We start from the raw sequence: 15,781 nt of genomic DNA, 5'->3' as shown, positions 1-15,781 counted from the left end.
AGCGCCATAACGCAGAAGATCCACGCCTTGGACATTCCCGGCAAGAAATTACCGCCCATAGAGAAGACGTCCACAATCGTAGACAGCGGCACAACACCGTTGTCGAAACTGTGAGGGGACATGCAGATTGTCACGTGCATCGTATTACCTAAGAGCGGAAAACCCCGCCATCCTCTTTCTCAGCCTCAGCCCTGTTAACTTTATCCGCTGCTGGTTGCTAAACCTCGTTGCCTCTACCCACACCCACACGAAGAGTGGATATCGCCTGCCTTAGCCACGTTGGTTGTGACGCTTCTCACCCCGACAAGGGGGCTCAGCTGTTGCATAACAGGGAATATATAGCAACCTCTCATGAAAGTGAATTGTTGCATAATATCAGAACAGCGAAGACACCGTCGCGTTCCTAAACATGGAAGTAGATGAGCCGGATATGAGGGAAGACACCTGCGACTCTCTCGTTCACGTCCGAAGCCAATATCCAAACCCTATCTACTCTATGCTGCTCTATATTCAAAGATACAAGACCCTGCATGAAAAGTCTCTAGAATGGGTTCAGGAACTGGAATGTCTCTACATGAAGAAGCCAACCCGCAAACGACGTCGCGCTGAGGATGATAGGCCAGCCGGGCCCGCGAAAAGACTGCTAGGGCGGCGCTACATTAACCCTCTCAACCATTCTGAAAGAAACTATGTCGCAGTTTCTTACACCTGGAACCCCGCCCAGGGCGAAGAACATGCTACTGGTGGATACTGCGTCGAAACACGGCAGGAACGACAGCCGGTTCTGACAAAAGTGAGGGACGTGGTGCTGAAGCGAGTGACGAAATACGTCAAGTATCGCAACTGCGAAAACTTTTGGATCGACAAGGAGTGTGTCGACCAGGATGATCCTGGAGAACAAGAACTTGCGATACAATCCATGGATCTTGTCTACAGTCTAAGTCGCTATCCGGTTGCGTTACTCTCCGTGCGCGTCGAGTCAGTTGAGAACTTTAGCCTTTTGCTCGAGCTCCTGAGGGGAGCGTTTGTTAGGGACGAGAATGACGCGCCATTTCTGAAACGAGGATCCGAAATAAACCGGAAAGCTGAGAAGGCCCTGAAGCTACTGGATAGAATTACTTCGGATCGATGGTGGACAAGAGGGTGGACCTTCCAGGAGGACTACCGCGCCTCTACGAAGATGACGCTTCTTATTCCTCACGATCGTTCGTTGGAGGCGCAGAAACGAAATGCGCAGGACTCCGTGAGTGGGAAGCCTTTGTTTGGGAAGCTTAGCGGTGAGCTTTGTGTCAACTCGGCCGACTTCCGCAAAGAGGCCTCTCGATTCTGTCTCGCGTATCAGAAGCAACAGAGACATGAAGAACAGGACGACGCCACTTGCAAAAACATTCTGATGCGAGCGGGAAAATATACTGAACTACTTCGGAATATATCGGGAGATGTTGACAGCACATTCTGCAGATCCATGTCCCCCGTCATCTTCGCTGACATCAATTCCCGCGGAATAGAAAAACATTCCGATCGTCTCGCCATCGCGGCCAACTGCTGCAACTACTCCATTCGCCTGGACACCAGGGTGCTGAAGACGGAAGGTTGCAGCTTGAGCATGGCCATGCTAGCTCTGTACCTCTTCAACGGCGAGATTATCATGAACAACGACGATGATAACGATGGCAGCAGTAGCGCTCCACTCGCGGACAACATATCCGACTTTCTGAAGAAGCAGTCTTTGAACACCTTCCAGCCGGCAGTAGATGAGGGACTCACTTATATCAAGAGCTGCCGCTTCATCGATGTCCAGTTGGTGAAAGAAGGCGTCCAGACCGCAGGGCATCTTTGGAAACTTGGCAAGGCGATTAGCATCGACCTTGCCTTTAGCCTTCCATTCGAAGAGGATTCCCCCAATGGATTGACCGAATTCCAACGGTGTTGTCTAAAGCAGTTGGTCGCGGAGCTGGCATCCGGAGGGCAAGGCAGACAATACACGGCGCTTGCTGAAGATCTTGATAATTACCTCAAGGAAGATGTACGGCTATCGGATGAGCATAAGCCGAGCTTCTCCAAGCGATTCAAAGATTGCATGGCTGGAGAACTCGTCGAGGCTATAAGATCGAAAGGAAAGATACTCCGCTTGGCATGTCTTGTGAATCAACTACCAACGGAAGAATACAGTCCTTACAGCGGAATCTTTGCCTGTGACATCGGTGAAGATGGGACTGCGGGCTATGTCTTCACAGCTTCACGGCCGGCTGGAGGAGATTTTGGGGATATTGACAAGCACGTTTCTTTGAAAGTCGATTTGCGGAGTTCCACGAAGGAAGGCTTCCCGCGATTATTTACGAAGAGATGGGTTAACGGGCTGTATTTCTTTGAAGGGCGTCGGAGGCGAAAGGTCGTATTCCCTTGGCCAGCATCTTTAACGATGTGATGAAAGCGTATGCTATGTGTGCGGGAACGATGTCCACTTTCCTCATGGTTCAGATATTCCTTGAAATCCTCAGGTAATCTTCGGGGTAGCGCCTTTGCCTTCAAACAAGCATTTCAATATGTCAGGACCAAACAGCGTGTCCTGCAGACTCCCCGAGCTGAACCACATTGTGGAGAATGACGCGCTGAGATACCCGAAACACTGTTGCAGCCGCCAAGCCCCAGCCTTGTAGCCCCGTCGGTGAAGTGCTTCACGCAACTGCGCCGCAGCCGGCGCCTAGCCGTGCCACAGCACATTTGTAGCTCTTCTATCGTCTCACAACTTCTTCCTGATGTGCATCTCTCAACCCGCCGAAAACGCAAATTCCTCACAACAAAGCACGACAACGACAACCTCTAAACCTAGCATCATGTCCCCCTTCACAGCCATCCTCGAGTGCCTCCGCGGCGATACCTACGCAGCCACTCTTACTCCGAGTCACAATCTCCCCAGCAAAGTCCAGCATCCCGCCTACCACTCCGAGAAAATTCTCCTTCCTCCAAACGAACAGCCTATCCACCGCACCGCCGAATCCACCGCCTCCGACATCCTCACTGCTCTCTTCTCCGCCACCAAAGCCGGCCGCGACCTCGAAGCCACCGTGAACGACATCGCCCTCCAATTCGGTGGATGGAGCGAACACATCGCGCAGTACGTCCTCGACGGCCTCAAGAAAGCGTTGCAGTCAGCGTCTGCATTGAAGGGGCCGGCGAAGGAAGCATATGAGCGGGCGTGCGAGGCGGCAATGAAGATTGAGGGATTGGCGAAGGAGCATCCGTATTATGCTGCTACGATCTTGACGGTCATCGCGCTGGGTGTGCTGATTATCCTCGCGCCGGCTGTTATCCATGCGCTGGGATTTGGTGTTCTGGGGCCGGTGGAAGGTGAGTGCGGTTCCAGCAGTAGCGATGAAACGACGCTGATCTAGTGAAGGGTCTTTCGCGGCTGCTTGGCAGTCTACGTATGGTGGTATGGTGGAGGCAGGGTCGTTGTTCTCCTACCTTCAGAAGCTCGGGATGCTTTATTAGGGGGGCCAAGTTCACATGTCAGCCCTGCAGGAAGACCCGTGTTGGACGCTTTGACTGTGTTCTCTCTACCTCCGCACCCCGAACAAACGCTCCACGGCATGGCAGAAAGCGAGGGAGAGACTCGGCGCCTTGGCTGTTGTGCCGACAGTGACGCCTGCGCCCTACAGCGCCTCTCGCTTTCCGCGTTGCGACCGTGTAGCCTGCCGGTGCTGCCTATGCGAGGCCCGGAGCAGGAGCAGGAGCCATCACGCCTTTCGAGCGTAAACTCCGCGCCCAGAGTTTCGGTGCCCGAGGCTCAGGCAGGGGAAGTGGGCAGAGGGGGTTCGGGGCGAGCGTGGGTGGTGGTCGGGGTGGAGGGTTTGTGCGGGGGTTCGAGGATATCGCTGAGGTTACGGAGGGGAGTCGGGGGAGTAAGAGTGGGATTCTTAAGGGGTGAAGAGGTTGGGTTTTTCTTAGATTTCGGAGGTGTTGGATGATTTGCGGCCGTACTGGACACGAATCCCGCGCGGCGTTCTGGTGGTTCGTATTGTGGGACAGCGTTTTGGATTTCGGTTGGATGGATGGTGATACCCATTGTTTGGTCGGTGTATGGCGTGTCTTGTATCGTTACGCTTGGGGAAGCGCTTATTGGTTTTATTTCGGTTCCTCGCAAGTGATTTCCATCTTTCAACCGTTCGTACAAGCACACTTTCTATACTGAGAAAAGAGTACCCTGTCGCACCGCTGCTACTCTACACTCCTGCTCCCTTCCCTCCAACGACCTGAGGTCCCGGTTTGCCACATTCTGCTACTACCCGCTTTGTTTCATCACGAGTTGCGCTTTTTACTGATCAGGGGCCTGCCCGGCATTTGATGTTTCGGTCACGATTCTGCTTGCTGTCTGCCATTTGATATATATTACAAAATGGAGTAGGATTATCACATACGGCCATACCCGCCCCACCGGAAAAGAGTGGCGTTGACTAATCAGAACTAACAGCAAAAACAGGGGCTTTGCTAATTAAAGTCAGGCGGTGAAGCGGCTACCACGAATCTTGGCATAGCGGTTTACCTAAATCACACCTCTGTCGGTAAGCTGGAGGTAGTAATAACTGGTATGGATTACTTTAAGCTGTATTTGAGTAGTTCTATCACCCCAACACTAGCATTCAAACGGTCCGTGGCAATTGCAGGCTAACCGAATACCCTCACCGAGTTGTGGTGATGTGCGACTATTCTACGGCGGGGGAAGTACTGTACAAGGCGACGTGGATTTAAATTCTCACGTGCCGCATCCTTCTTCTTCTCTCTCGGCTCTCTAACCTTGCTTACGCGGCATTCGCCTCAGGCATCTTCTTGTAGACAGCTTTCACTTCCTCCAAACCACCCACAATATCCATCCACTTTCTGATCAGTGGATATCTCTCCAGACTCAACCCACCGTACTCGTACTCCCACACCCAGGGATAGAAGTGAACGTCGACGGCGCTAAAACCTCCTTTCAAAACACTCTTCCCACCACTCTTCTTCAATTGCGCCTCAAGCACGTCATACGATCTGTAAACCTGCCCGACGTAACGCTGCAATGCATCCTCGTTTTTGCTCTCGTTGTAGTGGCGGTACCAGTTCACCTGGCCTGACATGGGACCGAGACCTGTAAGAAGGAAGAGGATCCATTTCTCGAAATCCACTCGGTCCTGCTCAGACGTGCCGCGGGGTCCGAACGAATTCTCCTTATCGTACAAGCGCAAGAGATAGCTGATTACGGCGCCAGATTCCCACGAGTTCACACCGGTGTTCGGATCCTCGAGAGCTGGGACACGGCCGTTCTCGTTGATGGCTAAGAATGCCGGCCCTTTAACACCTTTGGGGCCGTCTCCGAACTCCCAAAGCTTGACTTGATAAGGAATGGAGAGCAACTCCAACAGAATGGCGACTTTGTAAGGGTTAGGCCCTGATTCGTGCGCATGCAGAACCAAAGGCTTGAGCTTGCTGGTATCTGACCGGGCCATCGTGAAAAGCGGCACGCTTGCTCTTGTTGTTCAGCAGGAAGCAATGAATCTGGTGGCTGGATTCGGAACAATTTGATGATAAACATCTTGGAATAAATTGTCGAGATGCTCTCTTGATATAGCCAGGCCGTACCAAGTTTGACGCATACCATGTGAAGGTTGCAGCCTGTGCAATGCTGAATCAGCGTCGCTGATTCAGCCATCCATGATGAAAGATGCTGACATGCATAGATCATTCACACTAGCAACGTCCTGCATCTGTGACGGTTATCGTTAGGCCCCCAACTAACAGGAGTCGATATGCTAGATTGGTGGTGCTGGGCATTGGAGGACTAACTACATGACGAGGTGCCCTGTCGCCCGTAGCTGAGTCAGCGCCGCCACGTCTTTGACCGCAGGATACTGTTCTTTTCATAACGTCGCTGCATTTCTTGGCAGAACACGAAAATCGTCTCTCCGTGATTAGTATAGGCAGCTCCTAATAAAAACCGGAGAGCGCATGCCCGCACTATTAATTATTATTAGTTTAAATACCGGTAATTATCTATTTACCTAAAACGGTCAATTATATAGAATTCTTAGTGTTTTAACTTACCGCGATGCGTGTTAAAATCACCGCGCCACGCTCGCCACTACTATCCTTAGCTATACCTCCATTGTCTTTAAAGGCTCCCTCGTTTTTAAATAAGCGTAAGGCTACCGCCGAGGTGACTCCCGCTAAAAGTAATAAGAAGCTAGCCTTAAACCGCCGCTCTACCGCCTCTTATAAGGCTTAAAAGCAGCCGCGAGGTTAAACCGCTCCTATTATCGTCCCTACTATCGAACCGACTGTCGAACTAGTTATTAAGCTGGCTATTAAGCCCTTAACCGTTTTATCCTCTCGCGATTCTACCCTAGACTCTATATAAGCTTCCGTGGCACTAGTAGCTAAAGACAACGACTAGTCTTTAATTAAGGATATTAAGGATAAAGAGAAGGACCTAGTGTTCGAGTTTAATAGCATCTAGTATATTAGTTGCGGTAAGAAAGTCTTAAAATCTTAAATGGTTATCTATAAGGTTAATTATCTGGGCATTACCGGTCAGCTAAAGTTTTGGGATATTTAGTAATTTGAGAGGTAAGTGTTAAAAGAAGCTAAACCCTAGCGGTTTACCTCTCGCGGTATTTAAGCGGTTATATTATAAGATAAGATGCTGATTAAGGATTAAGCTCCGTAAGATATTAGCGGCTAGCGTGATATTCTAAAGATTAAGAAGATCTTAATAAACTAGTTTAAACGCTACCTATAGAGGGCGCTCTATATCTATATAACTATTACTATTTAAGAGATTATCTCTACTTCTAAGTTAACTCTAGTATTATAGCTATTGTAAGGTCGGCGGTCTATAACTAGTAGCTAGTATATTATTCTCTCTTACCAGCTTAAAAACGAGCTAGCGCTTAGTAATCCTAGTTTCGCTCTAAGTATAGAGTATAGATACTAGAATTAGAGTTGTTCCAACTATAGTAAGGTGTGGTCTAGAACGTGTTAGATATCTAGCTCTAATCTTCTATCTAATTACTATTCTATCTATACCTAAACGCTTGCTGCTTGGGCCCGCAATATTAAGGAGGGTATCGCTATAGTCAAAGATCTAAGCTACAATATTATACTACGGCTAGCTGTAGATAAAGGAGCACGTGGTGCTAGTAAGATACTAAGGTGGGCTCGATTACTAGTCTTGTAAGAGCTAGCTTATAGATACCCGATTTAGCAAGCGCCTCCTTTTAGCTAGCTATCTTACCCGCCTCTCTATTTCTATCTGTAGTTTTAACTACCCCCTCAACTCCCTGCGGCTGCCCCGAACGATCCTCTGCTGTCTTTACTAGTAGTAGCTAAAGACAACCTAGATGAGGTAGTTGCGTAGTTTATTAACTAGGCTAAGAGTCGACGGAGCTAGAGTATAGAGCCGGTCTAGACCTTCCTCTAAGAGCTGAAGATTTACTTTATTTAGGATGGTTGGAACCTTAATAGATTGTAAGAATCTACATCTAAGGATTAGTAGCGGTAGTATAGCTTTAAGCTAGAGTTTTTTGCTCGCATTTATAGGGAGATTAAGCCTTTTAAAGACTCTTAGCGTCGGGCTTACTGAGTACCTCTATCCTACTTATTATTTAGCTTAAATTAGTCTATATACGTCCGGGAGACTTAGATCTTAGTATAGTATTATACTTATTCTTGTTTTTTATATTTAGTTTTCTTACTAGAGCTAGTTATTCTATCCCGTCGACTAATTAAACCCGGGCGATTAGTATAAAATATAAGCTGGACTAGCTTTAATAATCCTCTAGCGACTCCGATAATTCTCCAGTGATCTATTACTAGCTAAAAAAAACCTTAATACCAAGTAGTTTTTAGTAGTATAATATTTTCTAATTATATATATAAGCGGCGGCGGGGTTTTAGACATATTATATCTTAGAACTGTTTTTTTTTAAAAGTATAGCTGCAATATTCGTGGAGTATCTAATTTAAACTGAAAAAAATAATAAGTCGTGTGTAGATTCCTATATAAATACCCTTAGGCTATAGCTAGCGTGCTTAAAATAAGCCCTTACGTTCCTTCTACCTACTATATAGATTACTATATATAAGAATACTAGGAAGTCCTCTATCTACTCTATTAGCTACCGCTCCCGCCTTATTTAGACCTTTATATCAGCGAATGTCGCCTTAATAGAGTTAAGATTAGGTGAGTATAGTGGGAGGTAGTTAAACTTAATACTAGCGTCCTAGAATATCTGCTTCACCTACTAGCTATAATAGATAGACGTGTTATCTATTATAATAACTAATCTTCTGGGCCTTTACTATAATGCTGGTAGTAGCTAGTGCTATAGCTAGGCCTTAAAAATTATAGCCGTTATAGAGTCTTAGATAATAAGGGTTACCGCCTTTATATAACCCTTAATTATTACCGCTAGTAGGATAGAGTATCGCTTAGAGCGCTGCCTAGATATAGTATCTATTATAGTAACTCCCTTAAGCGACTAACCGTACCACTAGTTATCTATCCGCTTATTAGATACGCTCTTATCTATAAAGATAAGCTTGCTCTTATTATATTAAAGCCGCTAAGCGTGTTAAGCTACCTGTAGTATTATATTCTACTCTACTACTTGTTGCGATATCTTTTTATAACTCTATCTAGCCCGCTAGAGCATTTAATAGATAGTAGGAACCAATAGTCTGATGCTAAACGTCTAGTTAAGCCAACTAGCTATTTTGTTGAGGTAGGTAGTAGGGTGGCGCTCTAGCTATTCGATTAACACCTATACTTATTAGCTATAGTATTATAAACCGGCTAGAGCAGCCTCATATTCTCTTGCATAATAGTAAGTAGCTTTAGATAGCCGGTAATAACCGATAGAGGCGGATATAGGCTACTAAATAGCTCGAGGTTTAATCGGAAGCGGTATATCGTATAATAAAAGGCTTTTATCACTCTCTTAATCTTTTTAACGGGAGTATTGGTTTATAAAAGGGATATAATAATATTAATAATATCTTTAGGCAGTTTACGACCTATTGCGGCATCGAATTACGGTGAGTATAGCCTTAAGACGATAACTGGTGGTGGTGGTGATGATTTTCGTGTTCTGCCAAGGAATGCAGCGACGTTATGAAAAGAACAGTACAGTAACGCGAGATTATAAATCCACCGTGCGAGAACACGAATCATAAGAGCCTGCAGCCTGCAGGCTGCAGGCGTAATTCTCATTCTAGTACGATTCCCTGCTGCACGGCTTTCACGGTCAGTGTATATTCGGAGCCAAGTCCGAAAGTGCAGTGGTGCGATCGTGATGGGTTGGTCTGTTGTTCCCGGATCATATTTAGAGGCCATGATTTCAGCCATGCCCAGTCCTCCCTGCGCGGCACCAACGATCCTACCACGCGTAGAAACACTTGGCCCTCTTCGCAGAGTTCCTTCGGTTGGACCTGGCGCGTTCAAAAGTTAAACTGTTGATTTCATGTAGTCTCTGTGCATCGTTGGACTAATACGGAAGCGTTACCGGCATTTGACGCTATCAGCCTAAACCTAGGATTATGCACATATGAATATCGAGGAATATCACGTTGTATGCACTTGAATTATTGATTGACAGATAAAATGCAGATTAAAGCTGTTGCATGCTTCCATAGGCCTTAAGCTGCTGGATCACTTTTTCCAAGAGTCCCGTCTTTCGACCGCCCTCTACACTTTCACTGCAAAAGTCCCTGTTACTCTAAAAAACTAGGAACCTAAACCCACTCTAAAATAGCTAAAGTATTAATATAAAGCTAACTAAGCTTAGATGTGACCGAGAGATGAGTGTCCCCCCGAAACTGAGGAACATCATATGAACGAGCTCCGCGATACCGTTACAGAAATACAGACGGTCAAGATCCACATTTCCCAGATACACCGGCACGTGGATGCCCTGGATCGGTCGGAGGCGTTTATAGATGGCAGCCTCGTGCTGCAGGTGAGCAACAAAGTCGATGACAGTGCATTTGGCGGTTATGGTGTATCCATGGGACGTCAGCCTGTCCTCAAACAGGCCCCCGCGTGATCCGTGCAAGCCCACCGGCTCGCAATCAATATCCAAGTCTTGCGAGAGTTGACGGCGCATGAGATTGAGGCTGGGATGGGCTGTGCTGAGATGGTCGGCTTGGAATATCTGGATCAGGCTCGTCATCATCAGGTTGACTCTGATCTTGCGGCGGATTACAGGCGGGGGAACTGGTCGAAGCCGCTCTACGTCGGAGCCGGATGGGTGACATGCGAAGAAAATCGGTCTGACGAGGTGGCCAATACTCCGATGAAGGCGCATCGAGTATAGGAATCGATTCGTTTGAATCTAATGGATCGTTGTAGACCAACTCCCAGGTTTTCAGTTGAGCCGCCTTGTCGGTCTGGCACTTCTGATTTGCCTGAAGGATGAACGCTAGCACTTGTCCGACAGCGGTCAGATGCAGTTGATTTCTCCTATCTGAATCCGGTGTCCATCTAGTAGTTTCCCCATGTCACCCCTGGGGACGGACAAGAAGTAATATACCGTCTTCGAATCATCTGGCACCCGCAGGAATATGAACGCTTCACCTGTGCAAGCGTATCCATACTCCAGTCCAGCCCGGATCATGTAAGAGAAGGCCTGAGTGATGGTCGCAGCGACCAGGCGACGGAAGTGGACCATTTCCTCAAGCTCCATGTCGCCGAGACCCTCGTAGATAACGCCGAGGGGTAGCTTGTGGGGAGCCTTGTACTCGGCAATGAAGGCGGCGACTCGATACTACGTACCCCGAGTCCTACCGGAAGTGTTGTACACACAGAACTGATCTGCACGAGGACTGGAGGATGTTGCTGCTCCTGTGATTATGTTTATCTAGTCTATGCCCGACCCGCCCCCAGTTAATATGGGAGCTGGAAAACCAGAAGTGTAGTTGACTTCTAACCACTACTAAGGAGTAGGTGCGGCTCTCCAGCAGATCGCATGCGTAGCGCTAATTCCATGTGCTAGAGATAGTTAGTCCCAGGGGTTAACCGACATGGTACCGTGTGTACTCTAATAATAAGGCAATTCTCTAGCGGAGAGGGGGGATAAGGGTTAGTCTACTAATGTTAATAGCAATATATTCTACTCCCACACTGGTGCATATCCACGCACTTGCCTATTACACAGCCCTTCTAACAGTCAGTCCACCGCCATGGGTTAGTGTAAGAGCGGTTCCGGAACTGCAGCTAGCTATTCCTTTGTTAAGGAAGATATGTGTTCAATATTATCTATTTATCCCAGACAGACGTGAGCTAATTTGCAACGACGTATCAACTCACGACACCTCACTCTTAAACCACAGAACTTCCTCTTGTATCATGCGGAGCACCCTTCTCTACAAACTTAAGCTTCTTCGAACAACCCTCATACCCGCTCCCTGCGCCTGATGTGCAGCAGATTAGTTACAACTTCGACTTTTCTGGAGGCTGCGTAGACTGCAATTCAACGTCAACTTGAGACCACCAAGGCCACGCTTTTGGTGCGTCCTTTTTCATTGAAGCCTGGAATCGAGGTGCTCTCTTTTCAAAGAAGCTGTGCACTCCTTCAAGGTTATCTTTACTTCCGTACATGCCGTGAATGACCCTCGAGTCCAGTAGGTGCGCTTCCTCAGCACTATTCGGGCCCCGGTACATCAGGTCGCGCATGAGCTTGTTGGATAACACGGAAGTGTTCTTGGCGATGTCGTTGGCAATCTCCAGAGCACGCTGGAGCGTCGCCTCGGGTGTCGGCAATACCTCTGAGAACAAGTCACTCAGGAGCTTGTGGTCTGCAGGAAAGGCAGATCCTGTTGTTGTGAGATGAAGCGCTCTAGAGAAGCCGATGAGGCGCGGAAGGAAATAAGAGGAGCAAGCTTCCATTATAATCCCTCTTCGAGAGAAGACGAAACCAATCTTGGCTTTGGCATATGCGATACGAATCGTAGCAGGTAGGCACATGGTGATGCCAATACCCACGGCCGATCCTTGGATGGCCGCAATTGTAGGTTTCGAACATTGGTGGATAGCCAAGGCGACACGTCCGCCACTGTCGGATGTTAGCGACGGCCAAATGTTCGAGAAATTTGTACGCTCACCCATCCCTATGATTGACGTCTCTTTCACCCATGCTAGGGAATTTTTCTCCAGTCGTACCAGCGCCCAGAAAGCCAATCTCCAAGTCAGCACCGGCACAGAACATCTTTCCACTTCCGGTCAAGACCACCGCTTTGACTCGGTCGTCGGCATCGATCATTCTATAAACCTGTTCCAGGCTTTGCTGCATGTGCACCGTAAATGCATTGTTCTTGGACGGACGATTGAGTGTGATCAGGATCACAGGAGTCGGTGTAGTCGAGGTACCTGGCACATGTGCCACCTTGATATGTGGAAGATCGAGAGAAGTATAGGTGGCGGGCACATCGACCGCGGCCGTCGATGGATGCATGATTGAATAGTAGGTCCAACCTGTAATGAGTGACGACTCCGCAAAACTCACAGGCACTCTTGGTCTCCGCGAGTTTGAATACAGGGGCTTCACACAGCTTTTGGAACTTATCAGTGGAAGGCCTCCGAAGCTCTTACTGCCGGGCTGGGGCATGATACTCTAACACATGCAAGACGTGATCACGGGCCGAGGCACACTCGGTCCGAGCCAACTGAACCTTTTCACCAACGAGTGTTATCACAGGATGGAACAGCGAGTATCGCGGTGTTGGAGATCCTCGGTTTGAAGCTTTCCTCAATCGACTGACACATCCATTGGAAACCTGTTGTTGTTGACGAGAAGCTGCCGACAGACTTAGTGCCCTTGTGGCGAGATTGAATCAGTGTACATGACTATTACAATGCTGTGGTTCTTGAGCCTGGCGGTCCTGGCCTAGTATGGACGAGAAACTAGACCTTTATAACCAGTAGGAGTACACAGTTGTTATGAGCATGCGACTTGCGAGATCACGGTCCTCAACAACGCATAGGTTGAGGACTGAATGTCGGGATAGTAAAGTTAGTCACTGGCACTGGCTCGAGTTATCCTCAAGTACCATCAGACTCCGTAGACGGCTGTAATTTGCGGTGCTTAATTCAGCTTGCAAGTGCATACAAACACTGGTGCTCAATATTCTCTAGACCTTTCACACGTACGGTCCGATAGCACATGCATTGACCGACTGTGAATATGAAAGTAAGAGGTGATATTACATTTTGATCCGCTTCCGGCAAGCCTGTCACATACAAAGTCCCCTACCGGCAATACTATCCTACTCGCCCTGGCTCGCGAACACTCCTCTGTCGGGACGTAAAACAGCTACAATTTCACTTTTAGCGGTTGTGCTGCTTCCGCATCCAGCGCCTCCTTGTAAAGACGATCCAAGACAGCTCTGTATTTCTTCGCAGCGACCGGCCGCTTCAATTTGAAGGTCGGCGTTAGGAGCCCATTCTCAATAGTAAACGGCTCCAAAGCTAACCAGACGTTGCGAACCCGCTCGTACCCTGGAAACTTGTTCCTCCAGCCCACCGCATCCAGCTCTTTCAGCACGGCTGCTTTGACTTGCTCCTCTCCACATGCGGACTGGATGGCCCCGAGATCCGTGCTTTGGATTTGTCGGCCAAGAACCCTTGACGCAAATGCTGCAAAAGAGTCGGGCTCGACGCCGAGAATGGCAATCAGGAAGTTTTGCAAGCTGTCGCCGTGAACATAGGCTTGCGCAAGATAGTTGCATGCGGAGAGATAGACACCCTCAATACGCTCAGGAGAGATGTATTCGCCCTGAGCAAGCTTGAGCACATTCTTCTTGCGGTCGATGATAGTGAATCGACCTAGACTATCCACCATGCAGATGTCGCCGGTTTTGAACCATCCGTCTTCGGTGAAGGCTTTCGACGTCTCTTCTGGGAGCTTGTAATATTCCTTGAAGATGTTGTTACCGCGCAACAGTAGCTCGCCTCGGGGATTTGGCTTGTCATCAACCGTATAATCCATTTCTGGTACCGAGAGCAGGCATGCCTCGTTACATGCCGATACGCCACCACAATTGCCCGTCGATAGATCGCCGTCTGGTTGCGCTAGTGCAATTGCATACGCCTCGGTAAGGCCATAGCCTTGTAAAACTCTTGTGCTAAAAACAATGCTAAAGAAGGTCTGTAGGTCCGGATCTAGAGGCGCTGATCCACTAACTATTGACCGAACACGCTCGAGACCTAGAGTGGCGGCGATCTTTTTACCCCATGTCATGTCGTAGGTAGTGTGCTTGTTCGTCGGGTTGTCTTTGCGACTGATGTTTGCTAACTTTGTCTTGATAACACGGCGACTCAGATCGCCCTCGAAGCCTGGAACATCTACGGTGCGCGACTTGATGGTTCCACCTAGCCGATTGAGTAGTCGTGGGACGGATGGGAAGGATGTCGGTTTTAGGAGTTTCAAGTCATCCACGAGCTCGAGGACGTTGCCGTGGAAGTAGCCAATTCGAGTACCCGCGTACATAGACACATGTTCGAGCATACGGCCGTAGATATGAGCTAATGGCAGGTAGGAACACAACACGTCGTCTTCCTTGTGAGTCGTAACTATCATCGATGCGCTCGATGATGCCACAGCGTTGTAGTGTGTGAGAACGACACCTTTAGGCGGACCTATCGTACCGGACGTATAGTTGACTGTGATGATATCTGAAGGGGCTGGAGGGTTACATGGACGATTCAAAGACGCGCCAAGCGCTTCTGCTTCGGTAATCGAGATGATTTTGAGATCAAGAACGAGTGATCCAGATAGGAAAGAGAGCAAGGTCTTATCGGACGGCGCCGCTTGTTTGTGCGTCGCCGGTTCAAGAGGATCGAGAGCGATAATGAGTTTCAGATTCGGTAGTCGGGGCTTGAGCTTGAGGAGTGACGGAATATGGTTTAGTGATGCAACAACGCAAGTCAGGTTCGCATGTCGGATAATGTGCTCCGAAGCATCGGGACCTAACGTGTCGTACAGAGACACTGTGAATAGCGACTGTGACATGCATGCCAGATCCGTTATCTGCCATTCAGGTCTGTTCTGGCACCATAGCCCAACGCCATATTGAGTGCCTGTAATCCCTTCTCTGGCGTGGAGCTCAATTAAGCCGACTCCGAGGTTAGCCATGCGCCTTTGAGCCGTTCCATAGTCCATCCACTCATATGGGCCAAAAGTCTGTTTGATAGAATCGTACGGTCGGTGGCCCAGAAACAATGCCTCTGGTCTTCGATTCGCGCTGATTTCGAACATGTCATGCGCTGTTCGCACAGACGGATCAAGGCTCTCGATGAGGCCATCCTGGAACCGCCAATGGCGGTAGATCTTGCTCCGGCCTTGCTTCTCTGAGTTTGGTAGAGCGACAGAGACTGGCTGGCCATTGGGGGGAGGCTTCTGCAGTTCCTCGGCTCTTTGAAGGTGAAGAGGGCGGGAAGACGGATATCGTGGCATGATCAAAGACGAAGCTCTTGGACGAAGGAGAGGTGCAGACGAGCAAAGGAGCGAACAAGAATTGTGTACCACTGATAAACACTGCTCGAAAAGACACCAGCAGAGACGACATGCCTCGGAGCTAGACCAGCGGAGAGAAGGGGCCTCGGAGCGAACCCGGCAGAGGCAAAGGCAACACGCCTCGGAGCGAGACTAGAAGAGAGGACAGCCTCGGAACAAGCAGGAAGGACGTGCCTCGGCCCGGTCCGCCTTACAGAGATCGGGTTGCGAGATACCGCAATTAATCATCGGATATC

The 15,781-nt window shown here is 48.7% G+C and overlaps 5 protein-coding genes across 5 annotated transcripts; 2 read left to right on the top strand and 3 right to left on the bottom strand.

Moving 5' to 3' along the window:
• Positions 1-409: 409 nt before the first annotated feature.
• Positions 410-2,428, top strand: W97_05105 (uncharacterized protein; the record flags this gene model as incomplete). The annotated part of the gene is made up of 1 exon (XM_007782990.1): positions 410-2,428. One exon carries the CDS (start codon positions 410-412, stop codon positions 2,426-2,428), a length of 2,019 nt encoding a protein of 672 aa, XP_007781180.1.
• Positions 2,429-2,837: 409 nt separating this feature from the next.
• Positions 2,838-3,495, top strand: W97_05104 (uncharacterized protein; the record flags this gene model as incomplete). The annotated part of the gene is made up of 2 exons (XM_007782989.1): positions 2,838-3,351; positions 3,401-3,495. The coding sequence occupies 2 exons, from the start codon at positions 2,838-2,840 to the stop codon at positions 3,493-3,495; spliced, it is 609 nt and encodes a 202-aa protein (XP_007781179.1).
• Positions 3,496-4,802: 1,307 nt separating this feature from the next.
• On the bottom strand, positions 4,803-5,486 carry W97_05103 (uncharacterized protein; the record flags this gene model as incomplete). Its single annotated transcript, XM_007782988.1, has 1 exon — positions 4,803-5,486. The coding sequence occupies one exon, from the start codon at positions 5,484-5,486 to the stop codon at positions 4,803-4,805; it is 684 nt and encodes a 227-aa protein (XP_007781178.1).
• A 5,978-nt stretch (positions 5,487-11,464) lies between these two features.
• W97_05102 (uncharacterized protein) lies at positions 11,465-12,485 on the bottom strand (the record flags this gene model as incomplete). Its single annotated transcript, XM_007782987.1, has 2 exons — positions 11,465-12,086; positions 12,136-12,485. The coding sequence occupies 2 exons, from the start codon at positions 12,483-12,485 to the stop codon at positions 11,465-11,467; spliced, it is 972 nt and encodes a 323-aa protein (XP_007781177.1).
• An 858-nt stretch (positions 12,486-13,343) lies between these two features.
• W97_05101 (uncharacterized protein) lies at positions 13,344-15,485 on the bottom strand (the record flags this gene model as incomplete). Its single annotated transcript, XM_007782986.1, has 1 exon — positions 13,344-15,485. The coding sequence occupies one exon, from the start codon at positions 15,483-15,485 to the stop codon at positions 13,344-13,346; it is 2,142 nt and encodes a 713-aa protein (XP_007781176.1).
• Between the last annotated feature and the right edge of the window lie 296 nt (positions 15,486-15,781).

The sequence above is a fragment of the Coniosporium apollinis genome (genome assembly GCF_000281105.1).
Source record: "Coniosporium apollinis CBS 100218 chromosome Unknown supercont1.23, whole genome shotgun sequence".
NCBI lineage: Eukaryota > Fungi > Ascomycota > Dothideomycetes > Coniosporium > Coniosporium apollinis.
Note: the sequence above shows the minus strand (reverse complement) of the source record. Positions and strands in the feature narration are given on the sequence as shown.